A 15,008-nucleotide genomic window follows, 5' to 3' on the forward strand; every position below is an offset into this window, starting at 1 on the left:
TACTAGGTAGACATCAGTACTTTGAGACCGCAGCTAACTTCATGGGTGTGTGGATCCACCAAGAAGCTATAGGTCTGGCAGTGCATGGACCAAGACTGAGTTGAGATTTTTAAAATGGTTTTTGTGAACATACAGTTGGAGAATCTCTTCCTTCTAGAGAGAGACAGTTTGAACCCCACCCTGGGTCCTACAAACTCCAGAGAGGCCTCTGAGCAGAGGAAATGAGACCAGCCCATCCCTCTGTAGTGCTCTGGGGTTTCTGCCATGCCAGCGACCACCTGTGGAGACTTGGCTGGGGACCTTCCTCTTCGACTTCCTTTTGCACACCACCTATTTAGTTGACTTGTTCTCTCTACAGAGAACCCAAGGAAATGATTGCCCTTTTCTGGAGAGGAGAAAAGGTGATAGCAGTGGAATCTGAGGTTCTTCTGGCCTCACTGACAGACCTCAGGAGGTCATGGAACCATCCCTTGCCTGGCCCCCAAGACTGTTCTAGGACACTGATGACTTTGTGGAACTTCCTAATGGGATTCACACAAAGCAGCCCAAGTTATCTTTGTTCTAGCAAGAACTGTGTGATCTCAAGAAAGAGGTAGGAGGAAGGGAGAGAAGTAGGAAGGTGAACCTGAAGACCTGTGGTTCTTTGGTGTGTTGTGCTTTGTGCTGTTTGTCTTTCTATTACACAACTATATTCCACTGAACATGTAACATGTGGCTCAGTGAGTGTAATGTCAGGTCCCTGAGGCATTTCCACATTCTCTTTCTGTAGGAAAACTGTCTTACCCCTCCCTGGGTTATCCTTATACCTGGACACAAGCTGGACCACCCTTTTGGCCCTTGTGGGCATCTGGGTGCTGTTGGATGGGGTAAAAGACCTCTGTTCATCTTGTGTGCCCCTTTTGCCTCACTGCAGAGCCTGTTGTCCCCTGTGGCATTTGGGTTTGGCACTGAGTACCTGGCTCGCTTTGAGGAGCAAGGCCTGGGACTGCAGTGGAGCAATATCGGAAAGAGTCCCATGGAAGGGGACGAATTCAGTTTCCTGATGTCCATGAAGATGATGCTCCTTGATGCTGCTCTGTATGGCCTGCTTGCCTGGTACCTTGACCAGGTGTTTCCAGGTAAGGGTCAACTTCCATAAGGTAAAGATATTGATATTGGGTTTTTCAGATCTCCCGCCCTCACCCACCCTTCATCTAGTTTAAATCTTATCCTAAGTTCTTTCAATTAGGGCCCTTAGAGCCAGCATTTGAAACTGAAACTTAAGTCAAAAATCCATCAGTGAATACTGTTGGCTCTACTTTAGAAACAGATCTAGAATTCTGATCCCTTGTCACCACCTCTACCCCTACCTTCCCAGTCTAAGCCTCATTCCATAATCATTGTCTACCAGTCCGTTCTCCCCACTGTATTCAGAGATCCTTTCAGAATCTGCATCAGAGGATGTCAACCTTCTGTTCACATCTCTCCAGTGGCTTTTCCTCCTGTTCAGAGTAAAGTCCAGTGTCCCAGTCCTGGCCAATGGGATGCTTCATTATTAATACCCAACTATCTTCCTTGTTTCCTGTCCTTGCCTTCTCCCTCATGTTCTCCATTCCGGCCACATCTGCCTCCTTACTGACTGACTGTTCTTTAATACACTAAGTACATTTCCTTCTCAGGACTTTTGAACCTGCTATTCTCACTGCCTGGAGCAGGTTTCTACACCCTCTCCCCCACCATGTCTGCAGGCTTACTTCCTCACTTTTATTCAGATGTATGTTCAGATGTCACTTCATCACTGGGATCTTTCCAGATTGAAAATATCTAAATATCTATCCCTATATAAATCACATTCCTTCAGTGCTTCTGTCCCCTTTATCCAACTTTATTTTTGAGACATCACTATCTGACATGATGCATCTTCACATGTTTGTTTATTGATTCTCTACCCTTAGTAGAATATGGGTCCGTGAGAGCAGGCCCACAGTCTGTTTTGTTCAATGTTACAGGCTCAACACCATACATAATGCCTGATTTTTTGAGGACATTGAATAAATACCTGATTAACCTGCAGCATGGAAAGGCAACTTCTGAATCAAAATTGTTTGTTTGCACAGTTTCATATTTGCTTTGTAGAAATCAGATTTTCCCTCAAATTAGTATTTTTTAGTAGCTAGAGAAGTTCCACTTCCATTCGAGTGGGCTCCAGGTCAACCAACAGTTACCTTGTGCCAGGCTTTTAGTGCTATGGCCAGAAGTAGACAGGGGAGAGTGAGGCTGGGCCCATCCCTGGGGCGGGAGGAATTCACATCATCTTGGGGCAGCCTGTATTGGGAGAAATACGTAGGCAGCAGCCCTGGAATAGGAGAAAGATTATAAAGCTGAGCCAGGAGGCCTGGGTTTGGATCCTAGCTGTGTGATTATATTAGTTTCCTAGGGCTGCCATAACAAAGCACTACAAACTGGGTAGCTTAAAACAACAAATTTTTTTTTGTCTCACAGTTCTGGAGGCTAGAAATAGAAAATCAAGGTGTTGGCAGGGCCATGCTCCTCTGAAATCTGCAGGGGAAGGAGCTTTCCCTGCCTCTTCCAGCTTCTGATGGTTTTTCAACAACAATCTCTGTCTTCACACAGTGTTCTCCCTGTGTGTGTGTCTGTCTTTACCCAACCGTCTTCTAAGGACACCAGATATATTGGATTAGGCTCCCATCTAGTCCTTTGTGACTTAATCTGAACTAAGCACATTACCAGTAACTATTTCCAAACAAAGCCAAGTCATAGGCCTCTGTTTTTTCCTGATATCAAATGTGTTGTTTTTTCCCAAAATCGAATATTTCTCTAATACTAGCCAGGTGTCAAACAATCAAGTCAGTTCTGACAGTAACTACCCAGAATTAGCACAGACCCCACAAACAGATTCAGTCCTACAAGACTGTTCCCATTTCAGATGTAGCCACAAATGCAATGCCCAGGCTACCCACTTTTGTCCACCTGACTACAAATTCAGGAGTTCTCACAACTATCCCCCACCCTCCAGTCTCAATTAATTCACTAGAATGACTTACAGAACTCAGGGAAGTAGTCTACTTACAATTACAGTTTTTAATAAAGAATATAGCTCAGGAGCAGCCAAATGGAAGAGATTCATAAGGGGAGGGTTAGGAGGGGTAGTGCATGGAGCTTCCATACTCTCTCCATGTGCACTACCCTCCCAGCACCTGGATGTGCTCAGCAACATGGAAACTCTCTGAATCTCCTTGAAGAGTTTTTATAACTCAATCTCCAGCCCCCTTCCCCTCCCTCAAGATAGAGAGTGGGGCTGAAAGTTTCCATCCTCTTTTCCCAGGCCAGGGCCTCCTGGTGACCAGCCCCATTCTGAAGCTATCTAGGGGCCCTACCCGGAGTCGCCTTATTAGCATAAACTCAGGTGTGGTTGAGAAAGGGGCTCCACTCATTATGAACAACAAAAGACATTCCTGTTGCTCAGGAAATTCCAGGGGTTTTACAAGCTCTGTGCTGGGAACTGGGGACAAGACCAAGTATTATTTTGTATTCTACCGTGGACCTCAACACATCTTTTTGAGAGGGTGGGAGTGCTCAATTCAACCCATAACAGTGACTTTGAGCAATACATTTGACCTTGCTCTGCCTTAACTTTTCTACTTACTGCGCCGCTAGAAGGAGATCTAATAAGTGAAAATTAGTTGGATTGAAAATGAAATTTGTCCATAACTCAAGAGCTTTATTTTAGCCAAGCTAAAGCTTTATTTTGTCCAATAACTATATGTTAGGGTCAGCACTAGTTTTGGGGAGAAAAGGGATGGAAAAGACAGACCCAAACCTGCCCTTAAAGGGCTGACAGTCTAGCAGCCATAGAACATGGGATAATATTAAATAAGCAAAGGTAATGTTCTCAAAAAATTAACATTTTATAGGGAGCAAAGTCTCCTAAGAGAGCTGACTAGAAATTTGGGAGTCTTTTCCTTGGAATCCAGTAGAATGGGCTGGTTAAGATCAGTGGTTTAGAACCAGATTGCCCGTATTGGAATTCCCACACCTCTGTTTAATTAGCTGTGACCTCGGACAGATGATTCAAACTCAACGTGCCTCTGCCTCTGTTTCCTTATCCACAAGAATACCAGAACCTATCTCTTGGGGACACCAGAACCTATCCCTTTAGTCCTCTCTGTTGAGTCCTCTCTCAACAGAGAGGACTAAATTTTTAACACATGGAAAGTGCTTACAATAATGCCCGATGTAGAAAGAACATCTGACAAATGTTAGTGACTGTCATCATTATTTTTATTATTGTCTGGTAATTTTTAAGAAGGGCATGATTGAGTTCTTTAATAAAACGTTTTCTTGGAAAACCATTTTCAACCAAGATCATCAGTCTTAGTGTTGCTGGTTCTAGCCCAAAAAAGTGACCTTTTGGATTAAAACAATTTGGAAGGAGTAGTCTTTGTGGTAGCCTGTGGATAGCTGTGTAATGCTTATGAACTTTTAATATCTAGAGCTATACTTTGAGGTTCAGATAGATAAATTCTCGATTTTATAGAGCTGTGGTAAGGTAGGACTACTAAGGCTTTTTCTCTTATTTACCTGTCATTTCTAGGGAACTATGGAACCCCTCTTCCTTGGTACTTCCTTCTACAAGAGTCCTACTGGCTTGGTGGTGAAGGTGAGTTATTTAAATTCTTTTAATTAAAAATAACTCCTCTCTCTGCACTTCCTCTCCCCCCCCAAAAAACCCTTAGCATTTGAAACTAGCTTCTTTGGCTACATCCTGAACTTGTGTGGGCTCCTTACATTAAGTGTGTGGTTCCTGATTAGTCAGCTGCCACTTGGGGCTCTGCCACTGCTGCAGCCTCATAGCTTCCGGGAACCCACCTTCTGCGGTAGCTGGGCCAGGGTGAATGGCTGAGCATTAATAAAGCCTTGTGTCCTATATAACTCTCGCCCAGGGGATTAAATTGCCCTAGTAAAAAAAGGCATAACCACTTTAGGGTGCAAATGGCTTTTTGCAACTCCTCAATTTAAAGCAAAGAGAGAAAAAAAATAAAGCAAAGATATTCACAGAATAATGAAAGAAACTATGCACTGGTCTTTTGCCCCCTCTCCTGCTTTTTTACTTCTTTCCAAAATACAAATCAATTCTCTCTCCTAAGGGAAAGGCCCATCCAGAGGCTGCGGCAGAGCTATGATCTTCAAGGCAAACACTCCTAGACTCTTCTAAAATTCATCTCACTTGTGATTGAAGAAGAGAGCTAAGGGGCATTTGCCCAGAATGCATCTTAGATAAAATTTACCTTTCCTACTAGACAAGACAGGAGGCCCAGGGAGAGTTCTAGAAGTTCCGTAGGCTCTTTTGAGAGGTATGGGAAGGCAAGAAATTCCTGACCTGAGAGCTGGGGGCGTCCTTGGAGCTGGGAGTTTCTGGAAGCAAAGGAAATACTTTCCAATCTGTTTGTTACTCACCTACCTGCACGTTCCTTTGTATTTTGGGGCCTGGGCCAGGATTTATCATTTAAGCACTCAGATAGATATTTGTTTTCTCTAGGGCGTTAGCCTAGGGCCTTTAAAAGGCTTGGGCAGTTGTTTTGTTTTGTTTTTATGATTCAAACAAACAGGAATTCGACAGCTCAGTATTTTTCCATTATGTTGGTCTGTCTGTCCTGTCTATGGACTTTTACATTTCAACTATAATAAGGTTATAATCCATTATAAATGAGGATTTTCATCACAAGAATGTGTTGTTGGACTATTTCTAATTTCAGTGAATATCAGTACTTGTGGGCACTTTTTCCCCTCAACAGTTTCAGCAGATAATCTGCCTCTCAAAAAAGAAATTCTTAAAACAAATGCTCCTTCAAAAATGAATCACCTATATTTTTGCTAACAGAAGCCAAATATTTTTCACCTGCCTCATAGTCTAGACTGAAATGGATTCCTAAATCTCTAAAATCAGAAAAGAGGGGTGCCTGGGTGGCTCAGTCAGTTAAGCATCCAGCTCTTGGTTTTGGCTCAAGTCTTGGTCTCAGGATCATGGGATGGAGCCCCATGTTCGCACATGCTCACTCGCACACACTCTTTCTCTCAAAAATAAATAAAATCGGAAGAGATGAGTTTCCCCACCAACTCCCCCTCCTCACAAATGAAGAAATGGAGCCCAAGAGGATCAGTGTCTTGCCCATGTTCCTGCTGGTCACTTGGGACAAAGTCTGAAACTGGGAAACACATTTCCTGGCAAGGAACTCACTCAATGACTAAACTATATAGAATATTTCCCCCTGCTATTTTGTTACATGTTAGTGCAGTAGGAGAGCTAGTAAAGTGATCAAAGGAATTGTGGGCAGTAGAGTTGAAAATCCTTCAGGAAGCAGAAACAGAAGTGCTAAAGGTGGCAGGTCCCTGACCACGAGGCCCATTACTTACTGCTCCACCTACAGTCTGTAGATCTACGGAGGGCAGCCAGGAGTGTTGGAGGCTCTGGTTGGTTGCTGCATTAAAAAACTCCTCCTGCCCACATCTGTGCTCTTGAGCCAGAGCCTTTAGATGTTTGACGACAGTTTCCTCCTCCCCCTGCTTTCCTCTCTGGCTGGCTTGCTCTTCTGCTTCTCTTCCCCTTCCAGGATATCCTTTTAAACCAAATGCCAAGTTTGCACACATACACACACACACACACACACACACATACGCTTCTGTGTGTGTGTGCGTGTATGCAGATGTGTAAAAGAGTATGTGTATATGCATCAGTGTGAGAATGTATGTGTTTATGCCACACCTCACAATTTATATAAGCCTCAACCAGGCTCAACTCTGGTGTTGGTCCCAAAAGACTTGAATACCCATAAAAATGCTCAGGTTAAAAAAAAATGCTCAGGTAAATTATTTCTCCATCTGTAATTTAAGCTGGCTATCCATCATATCACCTTGAACAAGCTTTTCTCAAGGTTCACTATGGCTTTGACATGTGTTTGATTAGAGTTAGAAGTACCATTGGTGAGGTAAAGAAAACTAACTCATTGCAAGTTGAGTCCTGGTTTTGTTAATATTTTTTAAAATCTTAATTTCTGACATTGTGGGTGCTTGCTGGCAGGTTAAGAGGATGAGGTGAAACACCTTTATAAAACTCCATCTGGGCTCAGCAAGGGTTAATAAGCCAGCCAGCCAGGAGGCACTGGCGGTCATTTTCAGAACTTTACAGGCCCACAGGTCAGTGGCCGGCAGAGCCATGCTCAGGGCTGATCCCCGGGAATGCTGACTTGGTCTTCTGAGGGAACTGGGTTTTCCAGCTGTGGTAGGAAATTCTGGCAGCCTGTCCTTCTCCCCTTCTTTTCCTGCCTTTACTGATTGTTAGCTCTCACCAGGAGTAACCATGGCTTCTGGTTGATGCAGGGTGTTCGACCAGAGAAGAAAGAGCCCTGGAAAAGACGGAACCCATAACAGAGGAAATGGAGGATCCAGAACACCCAGAAGGAATAAATGGTAAAAACCTCAATAAAGAATGCAGAGCAGAGGCAAGGAGAAGGTGCAGGGTACCATAAAAGGATGGAGCAATACACTTCATGACAGCGGTTCCGTGGACGGACCCCAGAAAACCGACTCTGTTGACAGGGGTTAAGCCTGATAGCTTCTCAAGGGCTGAGCTGCACGTGTGTGGCATGAATGGTCCAGCCAGACATTAACGCATATTTCCTGGAGAAAGCAAATCCCAAGTATGTGGTGTGTTTGTGCCCTTGTTAGGCAAGTCCCGAGTGAGTTGCACAAATGTGCTGACTTCCGAGGATTTAGCAAGAACAATAACTTGGGTCACTGGGACTTAAAGCGGATATGAGCTATAAGGAAAGACAAAAATAAATGCTTCTGTGCACAGGAGGAAGGAGTCTAGTGGAACTGACTACACTTCATTCGTGGTTTACAAATCTACAAGCCCATTCATTCAAACCATCAAAAGCCTTTCCTGACCATGGAAGTTACCTAATAATTCCTGAATAAATGGATTAGGGTTGCAAGTGTTCCCTGTCTTTGCTTTCCTTGCCTTCATTAGACCAGTTCTGTACTTCTCCCCATGGTCTCATCTCCTAGGTATATGTACTTCTCTGTGAATGCTAAAAGCTCTTGCTATCCTCACCTTGGGTCAGAGATGGAACATGGCCTCTGGACTTGGCCCACCACCACATAAGAGGGTCCAGTCTCCAGGCCTCTGGCCCAGCCCAGGTTGCCATTTCACAAAGCTGAGGTCAGTGATCTCTGGCTCCTCAGAGAGCTGATGTTCAGTTAAACGGTGCTTCTGGGAAGGCCCACCTCCCAGAGTGGAATTGCTGGCAAGGCCAAATCAGGGGGCTGGGGCCAACTCTCATCTTAGTTATAGGAGATACTGGAAGTATCATCCATAGGAGAAGTATCAAGATGTTGTTTTGCATGGGAGTCAATGCTCAGAACTCCAATGTTAATAAATTAAGTGGTGCTGTACAGGGTGAACGAAAGCATAGAGGGACTGAAGGTAGAGAGAAGTGGACAACACGGTAAGGAGGGTCTGCACTGGAAGGGTGTGGAAGTGGATGAGTGGAGGGGTGGAGTTTGAGGGGCAGTGATGAGGAAGAGTGGACCATCCTACCCAGTAACTGACAAACTCTGAAGTTCTAAGGAGTAAGAAGTCTGTTTTAGGCAAGATTAACACAAAAGCTCGAGCCAAGGTGACCAGAAGAAGGGCAGTTACAGGAGTGGACATGGGAGAGGCTGAGGGAAAGTTATGTTTTGGGAGGAAGTTAAGAAGCCTGAGTCACTATGAAGCCCATGAGGAAATGCTCCATGGCCTGTTGGAAATGACAGCCTGGGCTGAAGATTGAACTTCGGGCTAACTCTCCCTGTATATAGTGAGTGCACTCTGGGTTCAAATTCCAGCTCTGTCGTTCATGAGCTGTGTGACCTTGATTGGATATTTGCTGTCTCTGTGCCTTGGGTTTCCCCATCTATAAAAATGGGTATAACAACATCTATCTCCATGGAGCTGTTGTAAAGGTAAAATGAGGTAATCTATATACAGCACTTAAACAATGCCTGGCACATAGTAACTACTCAATAAATATTAGGTACTATTATTACCATTATTATTTTGTAGTCATCCTTACAAAGGTCACAGCTAATGCCATGGGGGCAAAAGACATAGTCTGAGGAGTCAGCCTTGAGGAATGTGTTCAATAGAGCATTATACATACATCATGTTCATTTTTTTTTCCTCCAAGACTCCTTCTTTGAACGTGAACTTCCAGGCTTGGTTCCTGGGGTATGTGTGAAAAATCTGGTGAAGATTTTTGAGCCCTACAGCAGACCAGCTGTGGACCGTCTTAACATTACCTTCTACGAGAACCAGATTACTGCATTCCTTGGTCACAACGGAGCAGGGAAAACCACTACTTTGTGAGTTTTCAGGCAATAGCCTGTATTGCTTTTCTAACCACTCATTTTCTGGCTCTCTTCTGCCCCATTAGCTGTAGTCTTTTCTTTCCCATTGAATATTAGTGACAACAGTGTACCATGTATTTGTGTCCTGAGGGTGTGTAAAGCACACTGCAGTATTCAAAGCTCATTCATATTCATTGTTTTATTTGATCCTCACAAGAAGTGGAAGAGGGCAGTGAAATAAGTTTATGGTCCCCTTTCTGTGCTGGGGAAGTGTACATCTAGAGAGTCGAAGTGACTTTCTGGGGTCACCAACTTGTAATGGTCCAGTGAGGACAAGAGCCAGATCTTTTCAGTTGACTGGTATCTGACACCGTGAGCCTGTTTTCCCATCCTCAAGCTCTCCAGTATTACTACCATCAATAATAGTGCTAAAGTCATGGCTATCATCATCACATGACCTTGGTCCATAGAGTACTACTTATTTTCAAAGGGGATTCCTTTTCCTATCTGTTTTGTAGAAAGTAAAAAGGGTATGGTCCCTAGCGGGACCTTTGGGGTAACCACTTGGTGATTGAAGGTAAAGTTCAGGGAAGGTGCAAGTTCTGCATAGAAAGGTCAGGAAGCTCCCCTGGCTTTTCTAAGGGAGCAGAGCGCCACCTGCTGAGAAGGAGAAAGGGGCTAGCTAAAGTTTCCCAAGGAGCGTCAGAGGGCAGGCCTCTCAAGGGGCAGGGAAGCCATGTGATACCCGGTCTTCAAGTCCTATGACCTCTTACAGAGCCCCAGGAAGGAACAGCAGTATACACCCTACGTTGGAATGTTCTCTGAGGGCGGTTCAGTGTGAATGGAATGTGGGGCCAGTGCCATTATATTTGGTTCTGTTTCCCTCTAGTGGTTGATCAACAGAGATTTCAGCTTCTATGTACAAATTCAGATAACCTGAGATAATATCTGAACTCAGGGACAGAGCTGGCTGGCCCAGACAGTACTAAATCCAACTGATTGCTCACCTTGTTAACTAATATGGTCAGAGAGTCCAGAGCACCATCCACGACCTCAGGGCTTCTCAAGGCAAACACATTACTTCATCGACTGCTGAAATGCAATTTTCCCTGGGGGTTGAAACACACTGTTTAATAAAAAATAGTAATAATAATTTTGAGTTTTACTTTATGCTGGCACAGTTCTAAGTGCTTTACAAGTATAAACTCATTTAATCCTCACAACAAGCCCAGGAGGTAGACATCATTATTTCTCATTTTACCAAAAAAAAAAAAAAAAAAAAGGCCAACATTCCTATTGAACTTCTTGTTTTGAATCCAAAAATGATATCATTGATGGTAATTCCCCTGCCTGCCTTCAGTTATTTAATCAACAAAGACAGATTGAATGCCTGGGCTCTCATTAAGATCCTCCCCTATGCTTCATAATAATGACATCGGCACAGTATTGACCTATGCATCACATGCCTTTAATTGAGCCCCCGCAGCACCAGACCAGTGATGGCTGTGCCGGGTAGGGACCTTTGGCTGTAAGTGAATGTTCTGCAGCTGGGAACCGTGAGGACCCATAAGGGCCTGCCTGGGGCAGTAGGAAATAAATAGAAGCAGAGAAGGCAGATGTGGTCATTGGCAGTAGGGGCTGGATGTGCACACTGACTCTAAAGCCTGTATGGGAAACTTTTGGTCCCCATAACTAATAATGGTTTGGGTTCAGTTGAGAGCCAAGGCAGGAATCCCTGTGAAAGTCCTCACCAACCCTGGAGTGGGGCTACTAAAGGTCATCTTTTCTGCCACTGACTCCTACATTTGGCAGGTCCATCCTGACGGGTCTGTTGCCACCAACATCAGGGACAGTGATCATTGGAGGAAAGGACATCGAAACCAGCCTGGATGCAGTCCGGCAGAGTCTTGGCATGTGTCCACAGTACAACATCCTCTTCCACCAGTAAGAAGAACAGCACTTAAGACCCTCTCCATGCCTTATTCTTACCCTGCCCTCACAACACACGTGTTCTCTAGAGCTGAGCTCAAGGATGCCAGTTCTAGGGGCAGGAGGCAGTATTTCTGTTTGGTTTCCTCATGCTCAAGGTCTTTTGTCTTGCTTGCTATGACAGGTATCCTTCAGAAAGACTATTATCTCTGGCACTGGGCGCTGAGCTCTACCCCCTCAGAAGAGTAATGCCTTCTGATCTACTGGCCCATCCTGAGCCCCTGCACTCAGCCCTGAAATACTCCCTCTCAGAGACCAAGAGAGGAAACCATTGTTCCTTTTTCTTTCTTAAGCCGGGCACTAAAAACTGACTTTTCAGGAGGCTTTTCAATTGCTTTTTTCCTCAAACTTTTATTTATTATTTAGAGAGTGATATACAGTAATTAAGGAAAGGAAGGGAGGAAATATAGATTAAAAGAAAAAAATAGAAATCACCTGTAATTTCACCATCCAGAGATAACTTCAAAAAATAATCTTTATGTTTATATACTATACCATTGTATAAATCTGCTGTCCCCTCTTATTAGATATTTAATAGGATCTGGGTTTTGTTTTTTGTCTCATAAACAGCATCACAATGAACATCTTAATTGCTAAAACTTTGTGCTCATCCTTAATTATTCCTATAAGGTAAATCATTAGAGGTGGAGTTGCTGAGCGCATTGCCTCTCTCATTGCCCTGTCCCTTAGCCTCACAGTGGCTGAACACATCCTGTTCTATGCCCAACTGAAAGGGAAGTCCTGGGAAGAGGCCCAGCTGGAGATGGAAGCCATGTTGGAGGACACCGGCCTCCACCACAAGAGGAACGAAGAAGCTCAGGATCTATCAGGTGCTTAGTATTGGAAAAAGTCAAGGCTACAGATGGCAAATCCATTGTCTTCCAGTACACTGGCAGAACGGGAGGCTTATAAGAAACCTCCTAAGACGTGGAGCACTTCTGTAAAGTTATTCTGTGCACCAAAGAGCAATTCACCTCTGGATCGTTTCCCACATAGAACCCTATCTTGTACCATCCTGAGCTTTATTTGTTCTGATGTTCTTGTGTTTGAACTAAAATGTAAGAACAGCCTTCAAATGGTTTTATCTGTTTCTGCATTTCTGCATTTCTTGTCTTTTCTGCATTTAAAGAGGCCTGTATACCACTAGGGTTCAAACATTGTATCAACATCTAAGGAGGCAGCTTCAAGCTGCTACTGGACTTAAGGGTTCCTCCCCCACCCCACCCCCCACCCTGATGCCACCAGCCCTGGGCCTTTCTCCTCCCATCCTCCACAGCCCTTGTGACTCTGTTGCCCTGGATCTACCTCTAGGTGGCATGCAGAGGAAGCTGTCTGTTGCCATTGCTTTCGTGGGAGGTGCCAAAGTTGTTATTTTGGATGAGCCCACCTCTGGGGTGGACCCCTACTCGAGACGCTCAATTTGGGACCTGCTCCTGAAGTACCGCTCAGGTAACAGCCACTGCTTGGTGGCCTGTGCTCCCACTGAGGCTTTATCTGTGATTCCCGCTCTCACACATGGTGCTTTGGAACTGAGCATACTCAACAGCCATAACTACACTCCAGTAGAGTGTGAGCAGTGACTTGAGTGAATTCAAATTCCAGTGGAAGCTTCCTGAAATTTTTACACCAATATAGACAGGAAGTCATTGATGGAGCAGCCTACTTCCCAAAATATTCTAAAAGGTTTTCTCAACCTGTAGTCCTCTCTGGAACAATCCATGCAGCTGTAAGTGAAATTCTTCTTGACTAAGAAGACCGAAGTCGCAGGCAGACATCCCAGGAAACTCCATAGCTGTCAGATGACCACTCAGGGCCAGGTGTGAAGGTGACATACAGGTATCCAGCGCTCCAAAGGAACTGCAGATAGCAGTGTCTCAAAATGGGATATTCTTTCCCCAATCCCAGTACCTTCTAACCAGAGGGATCAGATCCAGAAAGATAGCAGGCAGAGCTCAGAGTGCCTATTAACGAACGTGAGAGCGTGGCTCAATCCCAGGGTCACCTTGCCATCCTGGAATCCTCATTATCATTATCTTTTAATGACATCTCCCATTGGTTTCAGAGTATGTGTGTTTTCTTTGCAAAGATTGTAAGCGCAGTGGTAACGATTCAAGGAATATACATATGGAAATCAATAGACGCTGACTAACTGTAACAAATATGTCCCATACGCCGTGATTTATTTGGAGCAGGTCCAATGCCAGATGAAAAGATACCATATGCGACAGTGCTTTACAACATGCAGGATGCTATAAAATGTTAGCTGTTGTCATTATTATCCGAGTATTCTGGACTTTGCCGCAGAATACTTGTTTTTTATTTATCAACTTCCAGGTTGTATGCCCATGTCAGGGAGGTTGCTCTGCATCCTCTCCCATCCAGCCCCATCCAGGTCTGCCTGGTGATATCCCCCTGACCCTTGCAGGCAGAACCATCATCATGTCCACTCACCACATGGACGAAGCTGACCTCCTTGGGGACCGCATCGCCATCATTTCCCAGGGAAGGCTTTATTGCTCAGGCACCCCGCTCTTCCTAAAGAACTGCTTTGGCACGGGCTTCTACTTAACCTTGGTGCGCAAGATGAAAAACATCCAGAGCCAAAGAACAGGCTGTGAGGTATGTGTCTGCCCGGGAAAAGAGTCTGTTTGTGGTAACCAGAAATGCACAGTATGGTGCTACCATGCCAGACATCTCTACCCCAATCAGGCACTAGCTGTCAGAATCAACCTCTTTGTTTCTGAAACTATTGGCAGATTTTGATAAGTGACATTCTGAACCCTCCTACAGAGATGCTTCACCCCAAATGAAATGAGTTTTCAGCAAGCTGAGATTCCAGAACCCTAAATAAGCATGTGATGTGCTACCACATAGAAGTGTCTCCATCTGCAAGGCAGCACGCTTGGAAGGAGAGTAGCTATTGAGGCCTCCTATGTTCCATTCCAACATTTATGTTTCCTAACTAAACCCAAAGTCCACTGGTAAATGAAAGCCAAGGAAAGGCTTTCTTGGGAACTATAACCTGAAAATGAGGAAGCCAGACAATACCCATTAGCAGAGACCCCCTCAGCATGTCAGGAGACCAGGTTCAGGTCTGGGTGGCTGAGTGGAAAACTGTCATCCCAGGCAGATTCCTTAATTGCTCATCAGCGTTGGTTTCTTCACGTGCAGAAAACAAAACTGATCCACTCTGCTTCTGCTTGTCAGGGATATGGTGATAAGTGAGAGAAAGCATTATGAAGTGTTCTGGCCTCCTTGGGACTAGGCACTGCTCCTGTTGGAGTTGTCAGGCTAGTTACTTTGTAGTGTACCTAGGCCTCTGGCCACCCCCGTAGTGTAAGGGTCAGGCTGCCTCCAGGTTTTCCAGTACTGGGTAGACTTCACAGGTCAGCATGCATCCACGAGGATGGAGGAGCAGAATGTCTTGCACACGCCAGCCTACAGCTGTCATATGATAATGACAAACCAAAGGTGTCCTTTGAGGAGCTGCTACTACTCTCTGTGCCTGACTCACACATTCTCCATGATAAAATCAAATAACCACACCCTCAGAATGCTCATGTGAGGTAATATATTAAAATGGGGGGGAAATCTGTTGAGTACTTTGGGCAGCAAGAAACAAATGAAGCACA

The 15,008-nt window shown here is 44.7% G+C and overlaps 1 protein-coding gene across 2 annotated transcripts in view; it reads left to right on the plus strand.

Annotated features, from left to right (window-relative positions):
- ABCA4 (ATP binding cassette subfamily A member 4) overlaps positions 1 to 15,008 on the plus strand; it is a 128,437-nt gene that overhangs the window by 62,632 nt on the left and 50,797 nt on the right. For both annotated transcript variants that reach the window (XM_025996528.2, XM_072754574.1), the window contains 8 exons: positions 914 to 1,118; positions 4,595 to 4,660; positions 7,378 to 7,467; positions 9,228 to 9,402; positions 11,200 to 11,331; positions 12,067 to 12,206; positions 12,688 to 12,825; positions 13,802 to 13,995. In XM_025996528.2, the coding sequence (XP_025852313.2) occupies positions 914 to 1,118; positions 4,595 to 4,660; positions 7,378 to 7,467; positions 9,228 to 9,402; positions 11,200 to 11,331; positions 12,067 to 12,206; positions 12,688 to 12,825; positions 13,802 to 13,995 (1,140 nt within the window). The remainder of the gene's footprint in view (positions 1 to 913; positions 1,119 to 4,594; positions 4,661 to 7,377; positions 7,468 to 9,227; positions 9,403 to 11,199; positions 11,332 to 12,066; positions 12,207 to 12,687; positions 12,826 to 13,801; positions 13,996 to 15,008) is intronic.

This window comes from Vulpes vulpes, chromosome 3 (genome assembly GCF_048418805.1).
Source record: "Vulpes vulpes isolate BD-2025 chromosome 3, VulVul3, whole genome shotgun sequence".
Lineage (NCBI taxonomy): Eukaryota > Metazoa > Chordata > Mammalia > Carnivora > Canidae > Vulpes > Vulpes vulpes.